Here is a 10,612-nt window from a genome sequence, read left to right as displayed (position 1 = left end):
ACCTGAGGTGGGTCTGGTACCTGAGGTGGGTCCAGTACCTGAGGTGGGTCTGGTACCTGAGGTGGGTCTGGTACCTGAGGTGGGTCTGGTACCTGAGGTGGGTCCAGTACCTGAGGTGGGTCTGGTACCTGAGGTGAGTCCAGGACCTGGACTCTGTTCTTCCTTCATTCCTGTTATGAAAGTTTAGGAAGTTTTTTAAAGCACTGACTGTCCTTTTGTCTTTTTGTCTCTCAGGCTCTGTCCTCTTCTGCAGGGACATACCCCATGTTTATATTTGCAGAGGGACACAGACAGGAAGAGGAGGAGGACGACCCCCCCGCCAACACCACCTACGTCCAAAGACAGAAGAAACACAGAAGACCAGAGACGACCAACAGTTTGGACGAGTTTGTTCTTCTGTAGAGGAAGGTTGGATCAACCTGAAGGACTCTATTGTTGTGGCAGCACAGCCAGCAGGGGGCAGCTTTAATCTCCGGGGAGTGGGACGGTGCCTTGCTCAGAGCACCTCAGTGGTAACTTGGCAGTTGGTGGACTTGAACCTGAAACCTTCTGGACCCAAGTCCTGCTTCCTTAACCACTAAGCCACCACTGCCGCCCCCTGGGCAGGAACAGGTTTATTTTTCAGTCCAATTAATAGAAAATGTTGGTGTCATGTGACAGGATATGATGTATTTAATGGAGTCATGTGACTGCACAGAAATAAGCTCCACTGATGAACAGAATGACAAGAATAAAGGATGGAGCTGATGTTGATGATGGTTTTTATGTTCAAATCCACTGACATTTTGTACTGCAGGTCTGACAATATTGTTCTTTGTTAAAGGGGCTTCATGTTGACACCTTCCTTGTTGGGTTTTTACCTGTAAAACGGTTGTAAACTTAAAAAGTGACTCTTTAATACAATAATTCCAATAATAACATTTAAAGGTACAGTACGTAGGATTTGGAGACCTCTGCAGGTCAGAAGTATTGTGGTCAATATCAACGTCTCAGTTTGCATTAAAACACAAGCCGTAACATCAAGGCACTGTTTTATATTTGGATTGTGCCGATACATAATGACTGTTAATACGCAGTGGAACTTTGAAGTTATTACACCATTAAAGCACAAAGTCTCAATTTGACCCGATCACAAATACAATGAATAAATGAACAGGTTCATTTAACGATACTATGTAAGGAATAAAGGATGACGTAAAAACAAGCAGTGGCAGCCAACTGCCGTAAACCGACACGGAACGACGAAAAAGGGAACAAAGACACAATAAATTGAAGAAAAAAAAACAACAACAACCCGATACTGTTCGAATAAGCCATCCCATCATAAAGGATTTAAACTTCTTTGAGATTTACACGCGTTATCAAGCGACTGTTTCCATGACACCACACCCACGGTCAGTGTGTCCTTCCGTCCACGATGTCCCCTCCCCCACACCGGCTCTTTCCTCTCTCATGCCTGCTTGGAAAGCCGCGAGCTCTCCCGGGCATGCAGTAAGTGACTAACACTGGTGGATAGGAGGCGCTGTTGAGTCACACCCCCGCTGGCCTCTGTGATACAACTACCGTCAGGAGGAGGAGGGGTGAAGGAAAAAAACCAACAGGGTAGCTCGGTCTTTGTTTCTGGCTAGGAGGAAAACCCAGAGACGTTGCAACCGGCGAGGAATCAAATATACCCTTTCACCGCTAGAGTAAGTAATGTGTAATTTTCTGATCGGATACAGACAGTTTTTGTCTTTACTTTCTCGACATTTTGATAAGAAACTAGCGTTAAAAAGCTCTGTTTTTTGTTTGAGAATCGGCTGATCCCGACGTTACTGTACCGCTGTGGCGCGACAGTGAGCAATGAATGAAAAGTGTTTTTGGAAAAGAACTCAGAGCGAAGCGCTGAGCCAAGGGTACGGGAGGCGCGTTGGATCAATCATCTCCGGCGATGCTCAGAGATGCTTCTACTGTTCACATGTCGCCGTAACTTGTCCACAAATAGTGCAATTTTCTCTGAACCTGGCCTGGGAGAGCATGGCCGGCTAGGCTAGTCCGTTAGCATGTCAGCGTCCGCTTCTAGTGTTGTGAGCCTTTTTACCCAGCAGCTGGACGTTTTAGTCTTGAGTATTTTCTTTGTGCGTTCATACGGCATTCGGTAAAGTTTTAACAACCACCGAGCGGAGAATTAAAAAGTCGACTAATGAACGTAAGCGCTTTAAGAAGCAAGAGGGTAAAGTGGTAGGTTTTATTGGGATAATGTGAACCGGCGAGGCCTGGCTAATGCTAACAAAGCTACAAATGCTAATAACAGTTAAACCTTTTGTTGTTATATTCCCAGTATAAACAAGTGGTTTTATTTTGCCTCTCGCATTGTGTGACCATCAGTTCGCTCCGTCTGCTCTTTAATAAGCTTTAATTCTAGTGTTTTTGGACTTTATTTTACCTTCGTCTGACCCGTAAAGTGACAGAAAGTTCTGATTCACTGTACCTACAGGACTTAGTACCGAATCCGTTATGCCGCGTCTTATCCCAGTGAAATGTGCTACGTTTTTTTTTACTACATTCGGAAATTACCTAAGAAACACCGGGTTTGAACTCGCTTACCGTTAAAGGGGCATTAAAATACTGAAAGCAGCATTTAAATGGTCTCATGTCTCTCAGTTAGGACGTTGACGTGTGATTCTAACTGCTGGTCCACCGTTATTCAGTTACCTTCCCGCGTTGTGTAAACAGGAAAGACAATTGGAATCCATGCTAAGTTGTCCAGTGATTCCTGGTTGTCACCATGGCTGTGTTAATTGCCCCTAACCTCCAGTGACTGCTCCACCTCAGGATGAGGCTGTCAGTTCTCCCCCATCAACACATTTTCTTCTTCGTTAATGTGCAGCTCTGGATAACTAACAAAAAAACGAAATACTGTTTTCTGGACCGTAACTACTGAGGAAAGTGTTTGTCAGATTTGGTCAGAATGACTTATGTGGGGCTTTATTATTATTACATACTCCCAGTTCCCCCAGGGGTCCTTGCTGCTATCACACATTCCCATTCTCCTGAGAGATGTCCACTCCTGACGCCCCAATGGGAGGGACACCTCGACCTGGACCCTCCCCAGGCCCAGGTCCGTCTCCAGGAGGAATGATGGGTCCCAGCCCAGGTCCCTCACCAGGCTCAGCCCACAGTATGATGGGGCCCAGCCCAGGACCTCCTGGATCGGGGCACTCCCATCCTCCACAGGTACCCTCAGGATATCCTCAGGACAATATGCATCAGATGCACAAGGTACAGATTTATCATCATTATTTATGTAGCTTCTATTGTTTATTATTATTATTGTAGTTTAAGTTGTTGATGTTTGAAACTGATGGGAATTCATTACGTGGGTCTAGAGTGAACTCTAAATTCAGACAAAAATGTGTCCATCTGGTGTATGGTATTTTGATTTACGTTGCATTTCTGATGTTTTGTTTTTTTTTTAAATCTCATGGCTGTTGTGTGTTTAAATTAGTTTGGTTTTCAACCTTGTTAATTCAGTATTGTACTGCCGTTTCTTCAGCCCATGGAACCCATGCATGAGAAGGGAATGCCCGATGACCCCAGATATGGACAGATGAAGGGCATGGGTATGAGACCGGGTGGACACAGTGGAATGGGACCACCTCCAAGCCCAATGGACCAACATTCCCAAGGTAAATCCATATCTAATGGTTTGCTGCCTAGAAAGTTGATGTAGAAGGTAAATGAGGAAAGACTGTTCATTTCATGTAAATATTTAACAATTTATTATAACAAATAACTCCAGCTTTAAAAACGCTATAGAGATGAGGCATTAAATAAACACACAGCCTGTCTGTCAAGGCTGACACAGAAGCAGGGTTGGAGGCAGCAGCTCCCATCCAGCCGGTTCCTCTTGTTTTGCTGCTCACATGGCAGCCGGGGTAAACTGCAGGGCAGTATCACAGGAGGGGGGAGGAGCTCCCCACCAGACAGGAGGGTGTCTCACTGTCTCGTTCAGGTGTTTGAATGGTAACAGCAGTGTTGAGGGAAAGTGGCTTTTATCTGGATTATTATGGATTTTACCTTGTCTTGCAGAACGTGTGAAAACTCAGATGTCCATGATCGAAATCCTTGTTTTTCTCACGTGTTCCCCAGGTTACCCCTCACCACTGGGTGGATCAGAACATGCACCCAGTCCTGTTCCAGCAAATGGCCCTCCCTCTGGTCCCATGATGCCTGGAGGCCCTCCTGGTCCCGGTGGTGGTCCAATGGATGGCAGTGGTGACCCGAACCAAGGAATGGGTCAACCTAACCGTGGAGGTCCCCAAGGTCCAGGTGGACCTGGTAGTGCGGGAAGTGGACCTGTTAGTGCAGGCGGACCCACTCCGTTTAACCAGAACCAGCTGCACCAACTCAGGGCCCAGATTATGGCTTACAAGATGCTGGCCCGGAGTCAGCCTCTACCAGAGCACCTGCAGATGGCGGTCCAGGGGAAGAGGCCCATGCCTAACATGCAACAGCAGATGCCTAACATGCCACAATCTACAGGACCAGGAGGTGGACCTGGACCTGGACCAGGACCAGGACCAGCTCAGGCCAACTACAACTTGCCATATGGTAATTAACTTTTATTTTAAAAATGATTCTAGTCTGTGTTGAGCAAAGGATACCAACTCAAGAGAGACCCCTGGTGGCGACATATTTCTCAGTCGTTTTATTCACACTGCAGTTAACAGTCTAATTTTAAATGTGCTGTGTTTTTGTTGCAGGTATGGTCGGGCCCAACATGGCACCCACTGGACCTACAGGGGTGCCCCCTGGTATGCAAGGCCAGCCAACTAACGGCCCCCCTAAATCCTGGCCTCAGGCCAACTACAACATGCCATATGGTAATTAACTTTTATTTTAAAAATGATTCTAGTCTGTGTTGAGCAAAGGATACCAACTCAAGAGAGACCCCTGGTGGCGACATATTTCTCAGTCGTTTTATTCACACTGCAGTTAACAGTCTAATTTTAAATGTGCTGTGTTTTTGTTGCAGGTATGGTCGGGCCCAACATGGCACCCACTGGACCTACAGGGGTGCCCCCTGGTATGCAAGGCCAGCCAACTAACGGCCCCCCTAAATCCTGGCCGGAAGGTAAACCCTTAACAAACTCTTTTGGTTCTGTTTTTGTCATTTTGAAACAGAACTTTAATTCTGTCCACGTCTGTCCCTGTCAGGACCAATGGTAAATGCTGCTGCCCCCGCCAACGCACCCCAAAAGCTGATTCCACCTCAGCCCACAGGACGGCCCTCCCCTGCTCCTCCGTCTGTGCCTCCTGCGGCCTCCCCAGTTATGCCCCCTCAGACGCAGTCTCCGGGGCAGCCTGCACAGCCCGCCCCTATGATGCTGCACCCAAAACAGAATCGCATCACACCCATTCAGAAACCCCGTGGGCTGGACCCAGTGGAGATCCTCCAGGAGAGGGAGTACAGGTGAGACTGAGGGGGAGTATATCAGTCTTCACTCGCCAGAGATCTGTATCCATTAATGACGTTGGTTCATTTTAGGCTCCAGGCCCGTATCACTCATCGTATCCAGGAGTTGGAGAACCTTCCTGGTTCTCTCGCTGGAGACCTGCGTACAAAGGCTACAATCGAGCTGAAGGCCCTGCGGCTGCTCAACTTCCAGAGACAGGTAGAAACATCCAGACTTTGTTTTGCTCAGTTTTCTGTGTTTTCTTCCCTTGTCATAAATCAGAACAAATGTTTTGTGCCTGTAGCTGCGCCAAGAAGTGGTGGTCTGCATGAGACGAGACACCGCTTTAGAGACGGCTCTTAACGCTAAGGCCTACAAACGCAGCAAACGCCAGTCTCTACGAGAGGCTCGTATCACGGAGAAGCTGGAGAAACAACAGAAGATCGAACAGGAGAGGAAACGCCGTCAGAAACACCAGGTACACAAGAGTCAAAACAACAACAACAACAAGAACTCATGGATCACCAGGCAATGTTTATATGCCTGATGTGGAAGGATCACAAGGCAATGTTTATATGCCTGATGTGGAATTCTTCCAACAGGAATACCTCAACAGCATATTGCAGCACGCCAAGGACTTCAAGGAATACCATCGCTCCATCACAGCAAAGATCCAGAAGGCCACCAAAGCTGTGGCCACCTATCATGCCAACACCGAGCGTGAGCAGAAGAAGGAGAACGAGCGCATCGAGAAGGAGCGAATGCGGCGGCTGATGGTGCGCCCTCCTGTGGAGACTTCCACTAATTGCAGTTGTTTTATTTTTTAAGAAAATGTGAATTTATACCTCCTTCTGTTTTCTTCTCCCAGGCTGAAGATGAAGAAGGTTATCGTAAACTCATCGACCAGAAGAAAGACAAGCGCCTGGCCTACCTGCTGCAGCAGACGGACGAGTACGTGGCCAACCTCACTGAGCTGGTCCGTGCCCACAAAGCTGCACAGGCTCTCAAGGAGAAGAAGAAGAAGAAGAAAAAGAAGGTAAAGGGATTTGAATCAACTTTCAAATGTTTTGATTTGATCTTTTTGATGTTGATCCTTCTTTTGAATGTGTTCCCAGAAGCCAGAGGTTCCAGAAGGTGGTGCTCCTGCGCTGGGGCCTGATGGAGAGGTGAGGTTTGAAATCTGTGTGAAGAAATCGTTCAGAGAACATTGTGGTGAACATGCTTTTAGTTAATTGTTACCTCTCTCTCTCACACACACACACACACACAGCCTCTAGATGAGACGAGTCAAATGAGTGACCTCCCAGTGAAGGTCATCCATGTGGACAGTGGTAAGATCCTGACTGGGGTTGAAGCTCCGAAGGCTGGTCAGCTGGAGGCGTGGCTGGAGATGAACCCAGGGTGAGTGGACCATCTGACAGTGTGTTGGTTCTACTGCAGGTTTCTGGAACAGTTTCTGATCAAGTCTGACTGTTTGTTGACAGATATGAAGTCGCTCCACGTTCAGACAGTGAAGACAGTGGTTCAGAAGAAGAGGAAGAAGAGGAGGTACCATCACAGACAAAGGGTGGGGGGCTTTTTTGTTGTTATTTTTATACTGAGTTTTTCCTGTGAACATCACCAGGATGAGGACGAGGAGCAGCATCAGCACGCTACAGCCCCGGCTGAGGACAAGAAGAAGATCCCAGACCCAGACAGTGAAGATGTTTCTGAGTTTGACGTGCAGCACATCATAGAGTAAGAACGGAGAGCAGGAGCAGGGGTTTGATTTGTGTCCTTTTTAATCACACGCCCCCTCACTTTATCCTCTCGTCTGGCTTCCAGACACGCCAAGCAGGATGTGGACGATGAGTACGGCAACGCAAGCTTCAACAGAGGCCTGCAGTCCTACTACGCTGTGGCTCACGCTGTGACGGAGAAAGTGGACAAGCAGTCCTCACTGATGGTCAATGGGCACCTGAAACAGTACCAGGTACAACTGGTGGAGTCACTTGTTGAGGCTGGTTTTCTTGTCTAATCTAAGATGATCTGTTGACTGATGAAGGGTAATCTGCTCAGATTAAAGGTCTGGAGTGGCTGGTCTCGCTCTACAACAACAACTTGAACGGCATTCTGGCCGACGAGATGGGACTGGGAAAAACCATCCAGACCATCGCCCTCATCACGTACCTCATGGAGTTGAAGCGAATCAACGGGCCTTTCCTCATCATCGTACCGCTGTCGTGAGTCCTTCAGTTCCTCTGCACTGACCGCCACTAGGTGTCACTAAGACCAAGGCTAATTTGTCAGATGATTATTACCTCAACAGCTGTCAGTCACTGTAGAAAACGATTGTTGTTGTACACAGTTCTGACCGCACACATCTGTCCTCAGGACTCTGTCAAACTGGGTCTATGAGTTCGATAAGTGGGCGCCGTCTGTTGTCAAGGTTTCCTACAAGGTCAGTGGCTCCTACGTGGGGCTTTGCCTCCCCCTGCCCCCACTTGTGTCCAAACAAATTTAAAGTTTAAAGTTTAAAATACACAGGCCCTTCAACAGTGGTGTTGCCCTTTCTCACCTCCAGGGGTCTCCAGCTGCTCGACGGGCATTCATTCCCATCCTGCGCAGCGGGAAGTTCAATGTCCTGCTCACCACGTACGAGTACATCATCAAAGACAAACAAGTGCTGGCAAAGGTGAGCCCCCCCACCCCCTCCCCCTTGTTGTCAGGTCAGGTGACTGGTCTTAAATCCTGACGTCTTCTTCTGCAGCTTCGTTGGAAGTACATGATCGTGGACGAAGGCCACCGTATGAAGAACCATCACTGTAAACTGACCCAGGTGTTGAACACCCACTACCTGGCCCCTCGCCGACTGCTGCTCACCGGGACTCCGCTGCAGAACAAGCTGCCTGAGCTCTGGGCTCTGCTCAACTTCCTGCTGCCCACCATCTTCAAGAGCTGCAGCACGTTTGAACAGTGGTTCAACGCTCCCTTCGCCATGACCGGAGAGAAGGTGAGCGTCAGCGCCTGAAGGCAACGCCACGTGAAAGTACACAGCCCTGATGCATTTACCTGTTCTCAACTCAAGGTGGACCTGAATGAAGAAGAGACCATTCTGATCATCCGTCGTTTACACAAGGTTCTCCGACCCTTCTTACTGCGTCGGCTCAAGAAGGAGGTGGAGGCCCAGCTGCCTGAGAAGGTCGGGAGATTGAACTGCTCTGAAAATATGTATATGTAGAATTTGTATTTAATCTCTCGCTAATATGTGGAAATATATTTTAGTTCACCTCACTGAGGTCGACCACTGTTTGATCTCTAACTCTACTTCCTGTTTACTGGATGTTCTTTATTCACTTGTTAGAACCAGGAATGATGGAATGATGTCATGTTCCAAACCTTCAACTGGTGTTTGTTTCCGTGTGCGTTCGTAGGTGGAGTACGTGATCAAGTGCGACATGTCGGCCCTGCAGAGAGTCCTGTACAGACACATGCAGGCCAAAGGAGTGCTGCTCACTGACGGCTCGGAGAAAGACAAGAAGGTAACTGACGGATCGTTCTGGTACAATCATCGTTCATCGTCAAAGTCCATCAGAACTGATCCACCGTTGTTTCTGCCCCGCCCTCTAGGGTAAAGGAGGCACAAAGACCCTGATGAACACCATCATGCAGCTGAGAAAGATTTGCAACCATCCGTACATGTTCCAGCACATTGAGGTACCACGGACTGTTAGAACTGTTAGAAGAGAGTGACAGAAGGAGCGAGAGAAGAAGTGAGAGGTTGATGAGTGACTTGATCTTCTCTGTCTCACAGGAGTCCTTCTCTGAACACCTGGGCTACTCTGGAGGAATAGTCTCTGGGTACGTCAGGTTCAAGGTTGTGTTGTTCACTGTGTCTGTGTGTTCTTCCTCCTGTCTCACTGACGATGAGTCTCCCCCTCTGCCCCCCCCCCATCCAGACCTGACCTGTACCGCTCCTCAGGGAAGTTTGAGCTGCTGGATCGTATTCTGCCCAAGCTCAGGGCCACCTCACACAAAGTGCTGCTTTTCTGTCAGATGACGACACTCATGACCATCATGGAGGACTACTTCGCTTACCGCAGCTTCAAGTACCTGCGTCTGGATGGTGAGACGCAGGAGAACAAAGCCGGGGCTTGTGGGCTCTCTTTGTCACGACCTGTTTTTTGACGGTTGTTGTTTCTAATCTGGTAGGAACCACAAAGGCAGAGGACCGTGGCATGCTGCTGAAGACGTTCAACGACCCGGCCTCCGAGTACTTTGTGTTCCTGCTCAGTACCAGGGCTGGAGGCCTGGGCCTCAACCTGCAGTCTGCTGATACAGTCATCATCTTTGACAGTGACTGGAACCCACACCAGGTACTGTTGGAGTCTGAGACTAGGATCACACTGGGACTACAGTTACACTGGTGGAATAAAACACCTCAATATACACCGTCAGGCCTGTAGTATCGCAATATATCGTATCGTTGCCCCTGTATCGTGATACGTATCGTATCGTCAGATTCACGCCGATACTCAGCCCTAGTATTTGTATTTCTTATATATATGATGTCAGTCTAGTTTGACATTGAATTAAACAGTTATCCATCCATCCATCCATCCATCCATCCATCCATCCATCCATCCATCCATCCATCCATCCATCCATCCATCCATCCATTTTCATCCTCTTATCCATTACCAGGTCGCGGGGGCAGCAGTCGCCACCCGCGTCACACTGCACCGTACCTAAACCTTCCTGCAGGTGGTGAGTCCACTGGAAGGTACCAACCGCTCTAACCGGGATTCGAACTTGCCCAGGAGGTGAACCCTGGGGTTCAACACCAGTGACAGAGACGTTGCCTCTGGACCAAAGCGCCACCAGTTTTTCATTTTTCTGTAATTATTTACTGAGAACGTGAGACAAAATCTCTTCAGTCCTGATCTGGAATCGATTCATTAACCTGATGAAGGGTTCCTTCACAGATGTTGGGAAGACTGGTTGGGTTTGCTGCCCCCAGGCTGCCGGGATTGGAACTTTTTCTTAGTAATAACAAACCCAATCCTGACCAGGGCTGCTGTGAACTGAAAATACAAAAAAAACAAATCTTTTTTTTTTTTTTTTCAGGACTAATCTTGGTTAAACGAGTTAAATCTGAACATGAACTCATTCTTTCAAGAAGTTCAATCCCGGGT

At 48.1% G+C, this 10,612-nt stretch overlaps 2 protein-coding genes across 2 annotated transcripts in view; both read left to right on the top strand.

Moving 5' to 3' along the window:
* Positions 1-751, top strand: part of LOC103393732 (cysteine protease ATG4D) — a 4,014-nt gene extending 3,263 nt beyond the window's left edge. The window contains 1 exon segment of the mRNA XM_025064471.1: positions 235-751. Within this exon segment, the coding sequence (XP_024920239.1) occupies positions 235-402 (168 nt within the window). The 3' untranslated portion in view covers positions 403-751.
* A 493-nt stretch (positions 752-1,244) lies between these two features.
* The window catches only part of smarca4a (SWI/SNF related BAF chromatin remodeling complex subunit ATPase 4a), a 15,073-nt gene continuing 5,705 nt past the window's right edge, over positions 1,245-10,612 (top strand). Inside the window, exons 1-26 of the mRNA XM_025064465.1 lie at positions 1,245-1,688; positions 2,991-3,261; positions 3,536-3,668; positions 4,132-4,571; positions 4,844-4,865; positions 5,018-5,116; positions 5,200-5,455; positions 5,531-5,657; positions 5,743-5,916; positions 6,041-6,214; positions 6,307-6,474; positions 6,554-6,604; positions 6,709-6,839; positions 6,923-6,986; positions 7,063-7,175; positions 7,263-7,410; positions 7,497-7,660; positions 7,812-7,878; positions 8,002-8,112; positions 8,188-8,430; positions 8,506-8,619; positions 8,852-8,959; positions 9,048-9,134; positions 9,232-9,278; positions 9,377-9,543; positions 9,630-9,793. Of these exons, the coding sequence (XP_024920233.1) occupies positions 3,040-3,261; positions 3,536-3,668; positions 4,132-4,571; positions 4,844-4,865; positions 5,018-5,116; positions 5,200-5,455; positions 5,531-5,657; positions 5,743-5,916; positions 6,041-6,214; positions 6,307-6,474; positions 6,554-6,604; positions 6,709-6,839; positions 6,923-6,986; positions 7,063-7,175; positions 7,263-7,410; positions 7,497-7,660; positions 7,812-7,878; positions 8,002-8,112; positions 8,188-8,430; positions 8,506-8,619; positions 8,852-8,959; positions 9,048-9,134; positions 9,232-9,278; positions 9,377-9,543; positions 9,630-9,793 (3,594 nt within the window). The 5' untranslated portion in view covers positions 1,245-1,688; positions 2,991-3,039. The remainder of the gene's footprint in view (positions 1,689-2,990; positions 3,262-3,535; positions 3,669-4,131; positions 4,572-4,843; positions 4,866-5,017; positions 5,117-5,199; positions 5,456-5,530; positions 5,658-5,742; positions 5,917-6,040; positions 6,215-6,306; positions 6,475-6,553; positions 6,605-6,708; positions 6,840-6,922; positions 6,987-7,062; positions 7,176-7,262; positions 7,411-7,496; positions 7,661-7,811; positions 7,879-8,001; positions 8,113-8,187; positions 8,431-8,505; positions 8,620-8,851; positions 8,960-9,047; positions 9,135-9,231; positions 9,279-9,376; positions 9,544-9,629; positions 9,794-10,612) is intronic.

This window comes from Cynoglossus semilaevis, chromosome 17, assembly GCF_000523025.1.
Source record: "Cynoglossus semilaevis isolate Cse_v1.0 chromosome 17, Cse_v1.0, whole genome shotgun sequence".
Taxonomy (NCBI): Eukaryota; Metazoa; Chordata; class Actinopteri; order Pleuronectiformes; family Cynoglossidae; genus Cynoglossus; species Cynoglossus semilaevis.
Note: the sequence above shows the minus strand (reverse complement) of the source record. Positions and strands in the feature narration are given on the sequence as shown.